General features: G+C 43.3%; 1 protein-coding gene across 1 annotated transcript in view; it reads left to right on the top strand.

The window, feature by feature from the left end:
• Nucleotides 1-4,859: 4,859 nt before the first annotated feature.
• Nucleotides 4,860-17,883, top strand: part of LOC121582322 (T-cell immunomodulatory protein-like) — a gene marked incomplete at its 5' end in the record, with an annotated part of 81,925 nt that continues 68,901 nt past the window's right edge. Inside the window, 3 exon segments of the mRNA XM_045213882.1 lie at nucleotides 4,860-4,925; nucleotides 4,927-4,998; nucleotides 5,000-5,064. Coding sequence (XP_045069817.1) covers nucleotides 4,860-4,925; nucleotides 4,927-4,998; nucleotides 5,000-5,064 — 203 coding nt within the window.

Here is a 17,883-nt window from a genome sequence, read left to right as displayed (position 1 = left end):
TACATCTGTTGTAAGGCGGTGTCTGTCTCTTGCTCCTCTTTGGGTGTGCCTAGATTGAGGATGGCTAGTCAGCCTCAAATGTTTATAAAAACACTGTGACACCCTTTTGAGTCATTGTTGTGATGTATGTGATAGTCATTCACTTCCTGATATACAATATTTGCTGATTTAGTCAGTTAGTAAATTCTAACCATCCCAAACTGCTGTTAATGCTGTATATGGGAAAAGTATCTGTTTGTAGGGACAGAACATTTTTTTTTGCATGAGTGACACAACAAAGGCAAGTACATTGTTGGTGTGTTGCTCCTAATGACCAGGAAACATAATAATAATAATAATAATAATAGCAACAACAAAATTAATTTGGAAATTCCCTAACAGAGTCAGTTCATTACTGAGAGGCTGGTTGTCTGGGATACACTGCCTTTTCTGGTTCCTGTTAGTTAAGCTGAAAGAGTGTGTGGGTGGGTGGGTAGGTGGTGGAGGCTCCAGGCTCATTAACCCAATCAGGCGATGAGGGATCGCTTTGGGAGGCGTGAGGGAATACCTTATGTTGTGTTTTTATAAGATCCAGTCACAGTCAAACTGACCCCTAGATCTCTCCTTCCAAACACCTGCAGCAAAATTTACAATTCCTCTCATCTCCACCTTCACATCTCTCCTCCTCTCATCTGCTCCTCTATCAGTCATGCGGTACAGGCAGAACATTTGATGTGCCTTTTAAAATGTTCCTGATGCGAGAAAAGTGGTCTTTACCTTGAAGACCAGAACATTTTATATCCATGTTAGCTTGTGGGTACCTGTCTGAGTACGAGAACATGAATCCCTCTCCAACTGAAAAATTATAGACACACAGTGTACGACTAGGCACTAAGCTCCTCTGTGTGTCGATGTACTAAACCTGAGACACTGAAATGGAGGCTGACTGGAAGTGGGAAGCCTGTGGGCTGACTGGAGATGGAGCCATGATCCTTGGGAGTGATAGAAGCATGATTAGCTCCATCCATCAGAGGAGGACTCCACTCCCAGCCACTGCTGTCCCACTGCCCCTCCTTCCTCCAACGTGCAGCTCTCTTCTAGGAGGGATCAGACCTGCTGACAGAGTAGCGAGAGAGATCTCTGTAAAGATACTGGGACAATGCGCACTTCTCCTGTCAAATCAGGACCACCCAGCCCCCACCCCTCCCCTGTTTCCCCCAGTCAGTCACGCCTCTATAGGCAGCTTCTGGAACAGTTTTAGCAGGCTTCAGCTCAGCAGACTGCCTTGCCACCACCATTAACAGGGCAGTCCCTCCTGTTGGTTATTCTACACATTCTCTCACTCTCACTCTCACCTCTCTTTCTCCTCTCTCTCTCACACACCTCTCTCCCTCTCTCTCTCTCTCACTTAACTTTCTTTCTTTCTTTCTTTCTTTCTTTCTTTCTTTCTTTCTTTTTCTTTCTTTTCTTTCTTTCTTTCTTTCTTTCTTTCTTTCTTTCTTTCTTTCTTTTCTTTCTTTCTTTCTTTCTTTCTTTCTTTCTTTCTTTCTTGTTTCTTCTTTCTTCTTTTTTTTTTTTTCTTCTTCTTTCTTTTCTTTCTTTCTTCTTTCTTTTTCTTTCTTCCTTTCTTCTTTCTTTTTTTTCTTTCTTTCTTTCTTTCTCTTTCTTTCTTTGTTTCTTTCTTCTTCTTCTTTCTTTCTTTGTTTTCTTTCTTTCTTTCTTCTTTCTTCTTTCTTTTTTTTCTTTCTTTTCCTTTTCTTTTCTTTCTTCCTTTCTTTTCTTACTTTCTTTTCACTTCATTAATACTTTTTTTCTTTCTTTCTTTCTTTCTTTCTTTCTTTCTTTCTTTCTTTTCTTTCTTTCTTTCTTTCTTTCTTTCTTTCTTTCTTTCTTTCTTTCTTTCTTTCCTTCCTTCCTCCTCTCAAATTAGCATTAGAAAGGAATAATGATGTGGGTTGTATACATCTTTAGCAATCTAGTGGGATTGTTGTGCAGGAAAGTATGTTAGTCTGATATGCTGGCTGCCAGCCTGGTAGGGATGGTTAGGGTTTGTTCAGCTCCTAGAGTCACCCACCGCCTCACAGTGTGACTGACTGGCTGGCACCCAGGCTGCCTGGCAGCTCCTTATGGTTATTTATAAACTTTGTCTGGATGTCTTCCATTCAAAAGTGTCTGAAATCCCCTTAGTCAAAGAACTCTTAAGTATTCTCTCTCAACTCTATCTCTCGGCTCTCTCAATCGCTTGTTCTCTCTTTCTGTATTTCTTTCTCCATCACCCCCCTCTCATCATTATATCCATTCATCAATGGGGATGATTTGCATGTACAGTAGAGCATTGAGGGTCTAATAAACCAATAACGCTTCAGTCAGCACAATGCTGATGATAGACTTCTGCTCCCTGTGTAGACCAGCTGTGAGTAGAGCTGATGGTGAAGCAGCACTCTAGCCAAAGATGCAGAGAAGTTCGTCTTTTTATTATCCAGACTCAACTGTTGAGGATCCACTCACCATTGATACAGCGTAATCCATTTTGTGGAACACTTGGTCTGTGCAGCTGCTGTGTCAAGGTGAGCTTCATCCCCAAGTAGCCATTAGCATAGTTTCTGTTTGTTTTGTGCTAAGTGACTGTACTTTTGGGAGACACTGTGGATGTGCGTACGTGGGCTCAGCAGTTTCACTTAACGGTGTAGTGTTTGATACCGGTACACAGTAATAATTCGTTTAAATACACCATTTTGGGTTTCATACCCCCATTTCTATGTAACCTGTCCAAAACAAATCATTAGGACTTATTTACATGGCTTTTTCAGTCATAACTACTACTGTATTTAGATAATCATAGCCAATCATTAAACCCTCATTAAAACTAGTCAGTATTCATCACACATAAGATTCATGATCATTAAACATCGTCATGACCCGTTAATCTCACTTAAAGGGAAGTCATCATTTCAGCTCCGTCACCGTCTGTCATTCTTCCAAACACTCATAACCTTTCACATCATTTCAGTTATCATTGTCAGCTGTCCCTGTGAAAGGGAGGAGGCCAATCAACCTCTGCAGCCAATGACGCGATCACTCGATTAACTCCCGCCCAGACCTGCTAAAGACATGGGTCTGAGCTCGGCTCAGTGGGATTTCAATCACCTGGGTAGGAATGTGAAGGGCTTTCTCAAGAGCCCTGAGAGGGATACGCCATTTCACCCCGGTACCCTGCGACAAATTGTACATAGCTCAACCATACTCCCAATTTCTTTCACCCACACTGTCCAGACAAAACTACTTGCCCTCTCCCCGTCACCCTCTTCCCCCTAACACGTTCCCTCCTGGTGCAGCCTACATATATCCTCCGTCTTCCCCTGCCCTATCATGTAGCGGCACCACATCACCAGGGTTATACATCAGAGCCTATGGGTACTGATTCATCAAAGAAGCACCAGCTATACTGCGCTGAGGTCTATCCCCCTGTAAATACTCACACAAGACTATACACTTTCCTCTGAGAGACTTTCTTATGGCCTCAACTCTCTCCCTCTCTTGTCTTGCTGCTCTTTCTCTCTGTCTGTAAATATGTTGACTATGTTTATGTATTCAGAGATGGAGAACAGCCATATTAGCAGCCATTACCGCTACCCTCATGGCACTTCATCTGGTGGATATAATGTGCAGAGATGTCACCTGGCTTTTCCTGTTTAACATTCTTGAATATTTAAACCCATAGCATCTGCATTCCCGCCTCCCCAGCGCTTCCAATAGTAGTGGGCCTTGTGGGGACGGGGAAAACAGAGAGGCATTCCAGCTGCATAAAGAATAGCTCCTATCCCCACTGCCCTCTCTTTTTAAAGCTCTTTGTGTCGTTCTTGTATTCACATCCGTCTATTCAGAAACGGTTACTAATGATGGTATCTGTGGATATCGTTCTGTGAGACTGGCCATTTTAGCAGTGGATGCAACACTCTGTTAGGGGAATCTTACTTGGATTTGATTCACTATTCGTTATCTGTTTAATTACTAATGAAATATGACATTTTTACATTTGAGTCATTTAGCAGACGCTTACAATAGTGAGTGCATACAGTTTCCTAAAATATAATATAATGAATTTACCCAGCAGTAGTTATTAGTATGGTTTTTTGGTACATTCATGTTCTATTATGATGAACATCAGTCACTGTCAGAGAAATAGGCTCCCAGGGTTTTATTGACTACTCAGTTGAGCTGTCAAGGGTGGAATATGTAGAAGATGTTTTATTATGTGTTGATAGAGCTATGCAAGGAGGGCTGGGTTTGAGTATCTCTATAAATATATGGTCTCTTTCACTGCAGTATTTATCATAATTAATTAATTAATATGCCATTTAGCAGACGCTTTTATCCAAAGCGCGACTTACAGTCATGCGTACATACATTTTTGTGTATGGGTGGTCCCGGGGATCGAACCCACTACCTTGGCGTTACAAGCGCCGTGCTCTACCAGCTGAGCTACAGAGGACCACACTACAGAGCTACAGAGCTACAGAGGACCACACTTGACCTCCCACTGTATAATCAGGGGAGGTCAAGGGTAGGCTTCCACACAGCCACAAGTGGGTTTCACAATGTTAGATCTGATTTCTGCAGCTCTTTTCAAATACAAAATATGGTCTGATGGAAAATTGTTGTTTATTGCTGGGAACAGGAAGGAAGAAATTCCCTCTGCCTTAGCGCTCATTTATATCATTTGCTTGTAGGCTTTAATGTAATTCAGCAACCCTACTGAACCCCCTCTCACTGCGATGCCATTTTTTCTAAACATCCCAGCAGTTATTAATAGTCAATTTTGTTTCATTTTCTTTTGGCTCCCAGTCTTGTTTCGGAGTAGTATATCATCAATGAGCTGAACCAACCTCCTGTTTTCTCTCCTGTTGCAGTGGCTGCCCCGTCTGACAGACTTCCAGAGGAAGGGAGACTCTCTGGGGCTTCGTGCCCCCCAGACCACCACCTCCTGCTGGGGAGCTCCACGACCCCATCACCCTGCACCCTGGGAGACTACAACATGGATGACTTCCCTGACGCCCTGGTCATCCTGCGCAACACCAGCGGGAGGTGAGTGGCACACTGACCCATATGAAGAATGTAGTTGGGATTAGGGGGAGGTCTCATGCTGGGTCAGATTAGGCTCTCTTAGATAAGATTACATTGGTAATCGCCACGACTTTCAATGATCTATTTTGTGTTCGCTGACCCGCAATGCTTTTTTGGATTAGATTGGTTTGCATAACAGTATGATTGTACATTGTAGGCCTTTATTATGTGTCAATATTCATATAAAACATTCTAACCTTGAATTGCTTTAGATTTAAATAGATTAGATGGATGAATTTTCAGTGATGAAGTGAAAGCCCCAAGTCACACTTCAGCATGGGGACGTGAGCAGCAGTCTTTAAAATGCTCCTGACCCTGGGATGAGGTGGCACGGTCAGAGAGGACGGACAGCAGGAAGAGGATGTGTGGTTTATCAGCAGCCCATATATTGAGATAAGATATCAGTCAGGACAGGGCCACAGCTAGGCCTATTCATGCTGATTGTTCTGTTCCATCTGTGTGACTTCATAATAGACAATGTTAAGATTGACATAGTTAAGAAGACGTGGAGCATTTCTGGGACATTTGTAACGCTTTATGTGCATACGTTTGTGCGTGAACATACACACATACACATACACACATACACAAACACATACACACATACACACACATACACGTACATGTGAACCTTAATTTCTGGTGGAGGATCAGTCGAATCTCTCCGGCAGCTTAACTCCTTCTTCTCTTTGGGTCACCCTCATCCTGGGAGGTCCATTCTAATCACACCAAGTCCATGTCTTTAAGCCATGGAACTTAATCACATATTAAGCTCTATACCAACCATCATACACGACCAATCCAGGTGGTAGTTTCAAACCAGATCAGGAACATGGACAGAAGATGGCTGTGATGATTGGACGATGGTGACGATTAATAACGATTTTCTTGTCAATAATTACAAACCATGTTTGTGGTGTGTAGTATAAACATCATCAAAACAGATGGTCCGGTTAGTTTATCCCAAGACCCGGTCATGGCCTGTATTGCGACATTGTGTAGATCTAGCCTACATTTTCATACATCTTGACGTTAGTTTGTAATTGTCTGCAGTTTCATTGGTTGAGTGTACTCTGTGCTCGAACAGACTCTGCTTACCAAATGTTTGGCCAGTTTAATGTGCCTCCCACTCTCTCGCTCACTCTTTTTTTTCTCTTCCATTTTTTTTTGCTCCCATTCGCTTGTTATTTATAGCTGGGTTTTGGATGAATGTCCTGCCTGCCCACACACTTCCCCTATCTTTACAGAATAAATGTCTATTAGAATTTTAAGATGCACTGAGTCCAAAAGCCTTTTGTTTCTGGGGAACCAATCAGTGTGTCGTGTTGGGAACTGGAAGTCAAAACAAACAAGCTCCTACGTAACGAGGAATAGGGTAAAATGTTTAGACGGTCTCGTCTCTGCAGAGTGGCTGTGATGAATGCTAATAGCTGCTCGGGGCTGGTTTGAGGCACCATGGCACACAGTGTTTAAGCACGGCAGTCTCCAGCCTATTTCCTGCCAAACAGATTGACATTTGACCTTTTCAAATAGTATAATCATGTTTTAATTTAATGAGCAACACTCTATGCCAGAGCCATCAGCCTCTGGCTTTTATTGACTCGTCTGAGGAGGTGTCAATGGGATAGAAGAGGTCGAAAAATATGCGTTTCAGGCCCTTATTCATTGTTGCTTCATTAGTTTAGCTGTAAAAATATACTGAGCAAAAATATGAACGCAACATGCAACAATTTGAACGATTTTACTGAGTTACAGTTCATATAAGGAAATCAGTCAATTGAAATAAGTTCATTATGCCCTAATCTATGGATTTCACATGACTGGGAATACAGATATGCATCTGTTGGTCACAGATACCTTAAAAAAGATAGGTAGGGGCATGGATCAGAAAACCAGTCAGTATCTGGTGTGACCACCATTTGCCTCATGCAGCGTGACACATCTCCTTTGCATAGAGTTGATCAGGCTGTTGATTGTGGTCTGTGGAATATTGTCCCACTCCTCTTCAATGTCTGTGCAAAGTTGGTGGATATTGGCGGAATTGGAACACGCTGTCGTACACATCGATCCAGAGCATCCCAAACATGCTCAATGGGTGACATATCTGGTGAGTATGCAGGCCATGGAAGAACTGGGACATTTTCAGCTTCAAGGAATTGTGTACAGATCCTTGTGACATGGGGCCTTGCATTATCATGCTGAAACATGAGGTGATGGTGGTGGATGAATGGCACGACAATGGGCCTCAGGATCTTGTCACGGTATCTCTGTGCATTCAAATTGCCATCGATAAAATGCAATTGTGTTCTTTGTCCGGTAGCTTATGCCTACCCATACCATAACGCCCCACCTCCACAATGGGGCACTCTGTTCACAACGTTGACATAAGCAAACCGCTTGCCCACACGACGCCATACACATGGTCTGTTGTTGTGAGGCCGATTGGACGATCTGCCAAATTCTCTAAAATGACGTTGAAGGCGGCTTACTGTAGATAAATTAACATTAAATTATCTGGCAACAGCTCTGGTGGACATTCCTGCAGTCAGCATGCCAATTACACGCTCCCTCAACTTGAGACATCTGTGGCATTGTGTTGTGTGACAAAACTGCACATTTTAGAGTGGCCTTTTATCGTCCCCCAGCACAAGGTGCACCTGTGTAATGATCATGCTGTTTAATAATCATTTTATATGCCACACTTGTCAGGTAGATGGATTATCTTGGCAAAGGAGAAATGCCCACTAACAGGGATGTAAACAACTTTGTGCAAAACATTTAAGAGAAATAAGCTTTTTTGTGTATATGGAACATTTTGGGGATCTTTTATTTCAGCTTATGAAACATGGGACCAACACATTACATGTTGCGTTTATATTTTTGCTCAGTGTAACATGGTTTGTCATACTATCTGGACACAGTTTTTTATTCAGTAGTTGTTTGTGTCAGGTTCAATGGGAGTTGAGGGATATGGCAGGATAAATGGGTAGTCATCATACAATATGCACTTGATTACTTCATCACCTTTCTCCCAGATGGAGGTTTCTGCTCTGCTGGCTGCAGACAGTCACTCACTCTCTCACCCTCTGTTTCCAAACACACACACTCACACAAACCCATTGTCTTATATTCCCTCCTGCTGTGACTGTCTCCAGCATTCTCTCAATCCCACTCACTCCAAACCTATCAAATTGATTATCATGATGTTGTATCTTCGCTGATCTCATACACTGAGTGAACAAAACATTAGGAACACCTACTCTTTCCATGAAATAGACCACGTGTCAGACTCATTCCACGGAGGGCCGAGTATCTGCAAGTTTTCTTTCCACCCTTGTACTTGATTGATTCATTAAGATCACTAATTAGTAACGAACTCCCCTCACCTGGTTGTCTAGGTCTTAATTGAAAGGTAAAAACTAAAACTTGCAGACATTCGGCCCGCCGTGGAATGAGTTTGACACTTGACATAGACTAACCAGGTGAATCCAGGTGGAAGCTATGATCCCTTATTGATGCCACTTGTTAAATTCACTTCAATCAGTGTAGATGAAAGGGAGAAGACAGGTTAAAGAAGGGTTTTTTAAGCCTTGAGACAATTGAAACATGGATTGTGTATGTGTCCCATTCAGAGGGTGAATGTGCAAGACAAAAGATTTATGTGCCTTTGAACGGGTATGGTAGAAGGTGTCAGGTGCACCGGTTTGTGTCAAGAATTATAGGCGGCAGGTAGCTTAGTGGTTAAGAGCGTTGTGCCAGTAACCGAAAGGTCGCTGGTTCTAATCCCTGAGCCGACTAGGTGAAAAATCTGTCTGTGCCCTTGAGCAAGGCACTTAACCCTAATTACTCCTGTAAGTCGCTCTGGATAAGAGCGTCTGCTAAATGACTAAAATGTAAAATGTAAAAGAATTGCACTGCTACTGGTTTCAAACACAACAGTTTCCCTGTGTGTATCAACAATGGTCCACCACCCAAAGGACATCCAGCCAACTTGACACAGCTTTGGGAAGCATTGAGTCAACATGGGCCAGCATCCCTGTGGAACGCTTTCGACACCTTGTAGAGTCAATGCCCTGACGAAGTGAGGCTGTTCTGAGGGCAAAGGAGGGGGTGCAACTCAATATTAGGAAGGTGTTCTTAATGTTTTGTGCACTCAGTGTATGTTGTGTATATCTCACACAGCTCTTCAAAGCAAACAGCATGGATTCTCTGAGGATGGAGTAGTGCTATAGTGTTTCAGTGGTTTAGTTAGTGGGATTGTGACTGTGTATGACAGCATGATGACTCAGGTGATGTTTGTCCCCAGAGCATCAGCACAAATTTGATGGCTTGTACAGGAGGAGAAAGAGTGAATGCCTGCCCTTATACAGTGGATCGTACCGTGTGTGTGTGTCCGTCTGTGTGTCCATGTGCTTGTGTGCGTGTGTAAGTCTAGGGGCTGTTCTCCTGCAGCACATACACTGACCTGGACATAACATTTCCTCCAGGGGAACTGTCAGAGGATTTTGGGCGGTGTTGCCAGTGATGGGACTAAGAATCTACTCAAACGATTTTCTCCTAAATTGTCTGCCTGTCTTCAGTATGGACACACATTTTGTTTGTTCTTATATGAACCAAGCAGGATGAGTGGTTCATTGCAACACTCCACAAACAAACATGTAGACCTACTTTCCTGTACAGACACCAACAGAAGATAGGCTATCACCCATTTGGCCAATTTAGCAGCTGACAAGCACATAATAACTCTGGGCATTCAGAGGCTGTTGCAGACAGACAGTAATCAATATGTTTGGATGGAGTGGTCGGGATTCTGAGATCTATGGATGGACAGTGTAATGGGACTCTTTCAGCGAGGTGTCCTTTCGCTAAGAATAAGCACCAGTTAAAACACCTCATATTTATCACAGAGCAGCCTGGAGAAACTCACTAAGCCAGTGGTCTCTGAAAGCAGAAGCAGTCAAGAGCAATGTGAATGGAACCCCGGGTGTATTTTTCCATTCTTACAGTTAAGTTATTGAAGTGTCGGACTCTTTGTATCCTCCTTTATACAGTTTTCAACCAACAAAGTAGGGAAGTGCATGGTGCTCTGATCGAATAGGGCATTCGTCTGCATCACCCCAGAGCCCTTTCAATGCACTTAGCACACTCATATATACTGTTTGAAGTCTTACTCTCTCATTTCCAGCCTTCTACTGTTTGATAATCCATTGGTCCACATTTTCTATCTGTTTTAGTAACTTGTTTTTGTCAGTCAATTGATTTCAAATGTATATTATTCACTATAATCTGTAATACCAGCAGCTCATTTTGAACAAAACTTCTAATGACAGTCTTTCTCAGTGGGAGGTCAGACAGACTTATTTCTAAAAGGAATATATCTCAGGGGGAGGAGAGCTACCCAATCCTGCCTTACCCCTTACTCTGCTCCTCTTCTCGGCAGCTGTTTCAGCTGTGAATGGTGTTTGGGTAGCTGAGAGACACTCAGGAGAAGCAGCAGGGGGTTCAGTCCAGGTGAGGTGCACTCAGAACTCAATCAGGAGCTTGGGCTTAGAGAACTGAGAGGGCTGTCTGTGTGTCACTGGCCCCAGGCCTTTCAAACTGGTTCTCCTCTGCAGTCTGAATTCAATCTCTGTCCGGGCGTCGCTGCCTGTTTGTCTGGGCTGAAGGCTAACCTTGTGACTCACTCTCACTTTCTCTGTCTCTGTCTCTGTCTGTCTCTGACTGTTCTTAGACTGGAGAAACTCAGTCAGGGGCAGAGTCTCTCATTCTTTCTGCTTTCATTCTGTTCCTTTTCATTTTACCCAGTCTCTTTCTCCCCTCACTTGCACCCTTGACTCCCTTCTATACAGGATGGCAGTGAGTTTGCGAGAGGGTTTGCCAGATTCCTCGCTCACAGTGAGGGAACATTGGCAGTTGATTTGAGGACATAAGCCATAATGTAACTCTGCCACCTGCCATGCTAGTGTATAAACACTCTTTACTGTAGAGCTTCTCTGTCTAAGGATAATGACACACAACCACTCTCTCAACCCAGAGCATGAATAGACTAACACCAAGCCCTGGCCTCAATGCTATGGAATTATCTAGACCACTAATCAGTGTTTTCAGATTAAAAACAAAGGAGCAGGCCTGCCGAGTGGCGCAGCATCTCAGTGCTTGAGTCATCACTACAGTACCGGGTTCGATCCCAGGTTGCTTCCCACAACCATCCGTGACCGGGGAGTCCCATCGGGCGGCGCACAATTGGCCCAGCGTCGTCTCGGGGTTAGGGGAGGGTTTGGCCAGGGGGACTTTACTTGGCTCATCGCGCTCTAGCGACTCCTTGTGGCGGGCCGGGCGCCTGCAGGTTGACTTCAGTCGTCAGTTGAACAGTGTTTCCTCCGACACATTGGTGCAGCTAGGTTCTGGGTTAAGCAGGCGGGTGTTAAGAAGCGTGGTTTGGCGCGTGTTTCAGAGGACGCATGACTTGACCTTCGCCTCTCCTGAGCCCGTTGGGGAGTTGCAGCGATGAGACAAGATCGCAATTGGATATTAAGAAAAAGGGATTGAGGTCTGGGCTTTGACTAGGCCATTCCAAGACATTTAAATGTTTCCCCTTAAACCACCCGAGTGTTGCTTTAGCAGTATGCTTAGGGTCATTGTCCTGCTGGAAGGTGAACCTCCGTCCCAGTCTCAAATCTCTGAAAGACTTAAACAGGTTTCCCTCAAGAATTTCCCTGTATTTAGCGCCATTCATCATTCCTTCAATTCTGACCAGTTTCCCAGTCCCTGCCGATGGAAAAACATCCCCACAGCATGATGCTGCCACCACCATGCTTCACTGTGGGAAGGTGTTCTCAGGGTGAGGAGAGGTGTTGGGTTTGCGCCAGACATAGCTGTTTTCCTTGATGGCCAAAAAAGCTCAATTTTAGTATCATCTGACCAGAGTACCTTCTTCCATATGTTTGGGGAGTCTCCCACATGCCTTTTGGCGAGCACCAAATGTGTTTGCTTATTTTTTTCTTTAAACAATGGCTTTTTTCTGGCCACTCTTCCGTAAAGCCCAGCTCTGTGGAATGTATGGCTTAAAGTGGTCCTATGGACAGATACTCCAATCTCCGCTGTGGAGATTTGCAGCTCCTTCAGGGTAATCTTTGGTCTCTTTGTTGCCTCTCTGATGAATGTCCTCCTTGCCTGGTCCATGAGTTTTGGTGGATGGCCTTCTCTTGGGAGGTTTGTTGTGCATTTTTTAATAATGGATTTAATGGTGCTCCGTGGGATGTTCAAAGTTTCTGATATTTTTTTATAACCCAACCTTGATCTGTACTTCTCCACAACTTTGTCCCTGACCTGTTTGGAGAGCTCCTTGGTCTTCATGGTGCCGCTTGCTTGGTGGTGTTGCAGACTCTGGGGCCTTTCAGAACAGGTGTATATATACTGAGATCATGTGACACTTAGATTGCACACAGGTGGACTTTATTTAACTAATTATGTGACTTCTGAAGGTAATTGGTTGCACCAGATCTTACTTAGGGGCTTCATAGCAAAGGGGGGTGAATACATATGCACGCTACCACTTTTCCGTTATTTATTTATTTGAATTTTTTGAAACAAGTTATTTCACTTCACCAATTTGGACTATTTTGTGTATGTCCATTACATGAAATCCAAACAAAAATCTATTTAAATTACAGGTTGTAATGCAACAAAATAACGGCAAGGGGGATGAATACTTTTGCAAGGCACTGTACAAAAAATAAACAAAGAAGCATTGTGGTTAGTCTCAGCGCGTCACTTTAATATGAGATGTTGCTGGGATTCCCTCAGATCAGTGTGTTGTGTGCATTACAGAGTCAGGTAATCACAATCAACAGTGAAGCATGCCTTTGCTACCACCGGATTACAGAAGATTGATACTTGAAAAGCAGCAGCCACAATGTTGACCTGTGACCTTCCCCAGGGCAGGGGTCTGATGAGACACACAGATTGCAATGCCAACGACCAACCCACCACCACTCTTGACACGTCTAATCTGCTTTTCTTAATGTGTCCGGAAACAAGGAACCAAATGAGTTACAGAATCCGTCCTGTGACTGTGTCCCCCCTGGACATCATCTGGCCATCTGCTCCATTTCAGCCAAGTCGCCACCATCCCTGGGTCCATGGTTCGTGGACCTTTCCTCTTTTAAGAAATTGCTACAATACTCAGCTTGGCTTTCTGATTCAGCTAATGGCTATGCTCTTTGGCTAGCGTCCCCAAAGTATCTCTATGTTTAGCCAGTCGCTCACCACCATCTGCTGCTGTTCCTTAATTCATATAATTCAGTTTTCCGTAATGGCAATAGACTTAATGGAAGAAAAGAGACGACTTTTATCAATAGTCTCTTATTTCATCAGGAAGGTATCTTGCTGTGCAGCACGTTGTCATCTCACTTACCACCCTCCACAAATGAAGTGGCTGTTTGTAGTAATAAAATCAACACAGTTTGTGTAGGTTAGGAAGGAGGTCTACCTGCTCCAGTCTTCTGTCTCCTACCTTGGGAGCAGTTGACCAGCCCACGCAGCCAGGAGCAAACTAACTTTGACAGTGAAGAATCCCCAGATGTAGTGATTTCCCTTTCCATTTATCACGTTGGATAGCTCATATTTGTTCCCATGACATGGCTTCTCTTCTCTCCCTCTCCGTTAGCACACGGAGAGCCATTAAACTGGAGTGTTTTTCTTTCTTTCCCCTTCTTCCATTCTCCCCGCTTTGCAGATCAAAGTCACTCCCCGCCATGAGAGAAACATACTCGGGACCGCCACAGCTCAGCCCGGAGATAATAGCCGGCCTTCTCCATCTGTTTAGTTTGAAAATTAATTAACGTTCTGCATTAACGGTTTGGGCTCTTGGGCACAATGGTTGGAGGGACGAGGGCGGCGTGACATGTTGATTTATGGTGAAGATGTTTGGACAAGGGAAGTGGAGGTTGACAAGGGCTTATGGCCCACAGCATTCTCCCCAAACCTTTTTCAAGTCAAAGTCAATTTATTCTGACTTATTGATTTTATAACAGAATTCAATGGTTTGTCCCACCTATACGTCCCCACAGAATAGGACAGACAGAATTATTACATTAAGTCCAAAACTATTAGCAAATGAATTTAACTATTTATTAAGTACATGATCTTGCAGATCAGCATGTGTGTTATTTTCCTGTCGCCGCCTCGACTACTGTCTCAGCTGCCAATCATGTCACGATGCATCAGCACTCATCAAACACATACCATCCCCTCACTGTGGGAGAGGGTGATTTAGTAGGGATGTGGGTGGGTGGATGTGTGGGTTGGTGTTTGTTTGTTTGCTTCCATAACATACTAAGAATTGTCATACTCCAGCCACCCTAGTCATAGACTCTCTGCTACCGCACGGTTAGAGGTACCGGAGTGTCAAGTCTAGGTCCAAGAGGCTTCTAAACAGCTTCTACCCCCAAGCCATAAGACTCCTGAACATCTAATCAAATGGCTACCCAGACTATTTGCATTCACTTTAATAACTCTACCTACATGTACATATTACCTCAATTACCTTGACTAACCGGTGCCCCCGCACATTGACTCGATACGGGTACCCCCTGTATATAGCCTCGATATTGTTATTTTTACTGCTGCTCATTAATTATTTGTTACTTTTATTTCATATTATTTGATGTTGTATTTTTTTGTGTGATTTATTTTTTTGTTATTCTTTCTTAAAACTGCATTGTTGGTTAAGGGCTTGTAAGTAAGCATTTCACTGTAAGGTCTACACACCTGTTGTATTCGCGCATGTGACTAATACAATTTCGTTTAATTTGATACGACTACACCGACACGCCCGTGCGCCCATTGTGCGCATGTTGATTTTGTCCATCCCCAGCAGATGCATCATGACACGCAGGTTAAAATATCAAACCAACTGTGAAACAACTATATTAATTTGGGCGCATGTCAAAGACACATGATATTCATTGACATTTAGCTATCTTGCTATTGCTAGCTAATTTGTCCTGGTAGATGAACATTGGGTTGTTTTTTTACCTGAAATGCATATGGTCGTAGGATTTTGACCCGGAGACATACAAAATCATGTGTTTCTCTACTCCGACTATTAACACTAGAAAAGCTAGGCATCTAGCAATCCCGTTCTGAGTCAATGCATTCTAACAGTCTAATAAATACATTTCATGTATGCTATTTAGGGTTTCATACCGGTGAACGGTATCCCGGGACTGCCCGACCAAGCTCCTTCCATTTCCTGAGAAAAAGAATGCATTGGACCAATAATATAGCCTACCATTTTTATGCCACACTAATGCAGAAATACAAAATATGCACGTGCGAATAGCTGCATGAAACTGACATATCAACTCTCTGGCTTCATTCATACGTTAGACCAGTCATCACAACGCTAGCAGCCTACCATATTTAGCCTACTCAACGTAAAGTCCCCAATAGAAAATGTCACTTACTTGCATGACTTCAATAAATTGCATTGCTGACTAGCAGGTGTAGGTTAGGCTACACGTGACCTCTCGACTCAGTTACTGAAGGCAATCTCCATCTCACATTCACAAATCTTCAAACTAGCTTTGTGGCACTTGCAGAGGCTCAAAATATAAACTGCAGCTACTCACTATTAACAAAATATCTGGTACATTGCCTCCACAAACGCGCTCGATGAAAAATACAATTTGCAACATTGTTCCATGATGCTACTATAACAAAAGCAAGTGCACGGGTTTGATGAGTCAGGTTTGCGTGAATTTGATCAACTGTGGCGCTATCCATGGTGCTGAATCTCCGCTGCTTAGCCTATTTGTTTGTCTGTCTGTTTAGCGGAGATGTTCTCTGTGACAGTCATTACAATAAGAGGGTTATCATAAAAGTTTAAAAGCCATGACCTTCTTAAATCCCACTGATAGCCAGATGCAAGGAGAGAGAAAAGGACCAACAAGCTGGGTGACATCTTTCAGTCAAAGGTAAGCTAAAATAAATGTAATTTTCACTAGGCTGTAGGCTAATAACCTACAGTACCAGTCAAAAATTTGGACACACCTACTCATTCCAGGCTTTTTTCTTTATTTGTCTATTTTCTCCCGCATTGTAGAATATAGTGAATACGTCCGAAAACTATGAAATAACACATATGGAATCATTTAGTAACCAAAAAAGTGTTAAACAAATCAAAATATATTGTATATTTGAGATTCTTCAAAGTAGCCACCCCTTTGCCTTGATGACAGCTTTACACACTCTTGGCATTCTCTCAACTAGCTTTATGATGTAAGTCACCTGGAATGCATTTGATTAACAGGTGTGCCTTGTTAAAAGTTAATTTGTGGAATTTCTTTCCCTCTTAATGTGTTTGAGCCAATCAGTTGTGTTGTGACAAGGTAGGGGTGGTATACAGAAGATAGCCCTATCTGGTAAAAGACCAAGTCCATATTATGGCAAGAACAGCTCAAATAAGCAAAGAGAAAAGACAGTCAATCAATCCGGAAAATGTCAAGAACTTTGAACGTTTCTTCAAGTGCAGTCGCAAAATCCATCAAGCGCTATGATGAAACTGGCTCTCATGAGGACCGCCACAGGAAAGGAAGACCCAGAGTTACCTCTGCTGCAGAGGATAAGTTCATTAAGTTACCAGCCTCAGAATTTGCAGCCCAAATAAATGCTTCACAGAGTTCAAGTAACAGACACTTAACATCTCAACATCAACTGTTCAGAGGAGACTGACCTTCATGGTCGAATTGCTGCAAAGAAACCACTACTAAAGGACACCAATAAGAAAAAGAGACTTGCTTGGGCCAAGAAACACGAGCAATGGACATTAGACCGGAGGAAAGCTGTTCTTTGGTCTGATGAGTCCAAATCTGAGATTTTTGGTTCCAACTGCCGTGTCTTTGTGAGACGCAGAGTAGATGAAGGATAATTTCTGCATGTGTGGTTCCCACCGTGGAAGCATGGAGGAGGAGGTGTGATGGTGTGGGGGTGCTTTGCGGTGACACTGTCAGTGATTTATTTAGAATTCAAGGCACACTTAACCAGCATGGCTACCACAGCATTCTGCAGCGATACACCATCCCATCTGGTTTGGGCTTAGTGGGACTGTCATATGTTTTTTCAACAGGACACTGACCCAAAACACACCTACAGGCTGTGTAAGGGCTATTTGACCAAGGAGAGTGATGGAGTGCTGCATCAGACGACCTGGCCTCCACAATCACCCGACCTCAACCCAATTGAGATGGTTTGGGATGAGTTGGACCGCAGAGTGAAGGAAAAGCAGCCAACAAGTGCTCAGCATATGTGGGAACTCCTTCAAGACTGTTGAAGAATCTCAAATATACAATATATTTTGATTTGTCTAACACTTTTTTGCTTACTACATGATTCAATGTGTTATTTCATAGTGTTGATGTCTTCACTATTATTCTACAATGCAGAAAATAGTACAAATAAAGAAAAAGCCTGGAATGAGTAGGTGTGTCCACACTTTTGACTGGTACTGTAGGTTATTAGCCTACAGCCTAGTGAACATTACATTACATTTACGTCATTTAGCAGACGCTCTTATCCAGAGCGACTTACAGTTAGTGCATACATTATTATTTTTAATTTTCATACCCCAAGGGAATCGAACCCACAACCCTGGCGTTGCAAACACCATGCTCTACCAACTGAGCTACCTCCCTGCCGGCCATTCCCTCCCCTACCCTGGACGACGCTGGGCCAATTGTGCGCCCGCCCCATTGGTCTCCCCCGGTTGCGGCCGGCTGC

This window comes from Coregonus clupeaformis, unplaced genomic scaffold (assembly GCF_020615455.1).
Source record: "Coregonus clupeaformis isolate EN_2021a unplaced genomic scaffold, ASM2061545v1 scaf0165, whole genome shotgun sequence".
NCBI classification, from domain to species: domain Eukaryota; kingdom Metazoa; phylum Chordata; class Actinopteri; order Salmoniformes; family Salmonidae; genus Coregonus; species Coregonus clupeaformis.
Note: the sequence above shows the minus strand (reverse complement) of the source record. Positions and strands in the feature narration are given on the sequence as shown.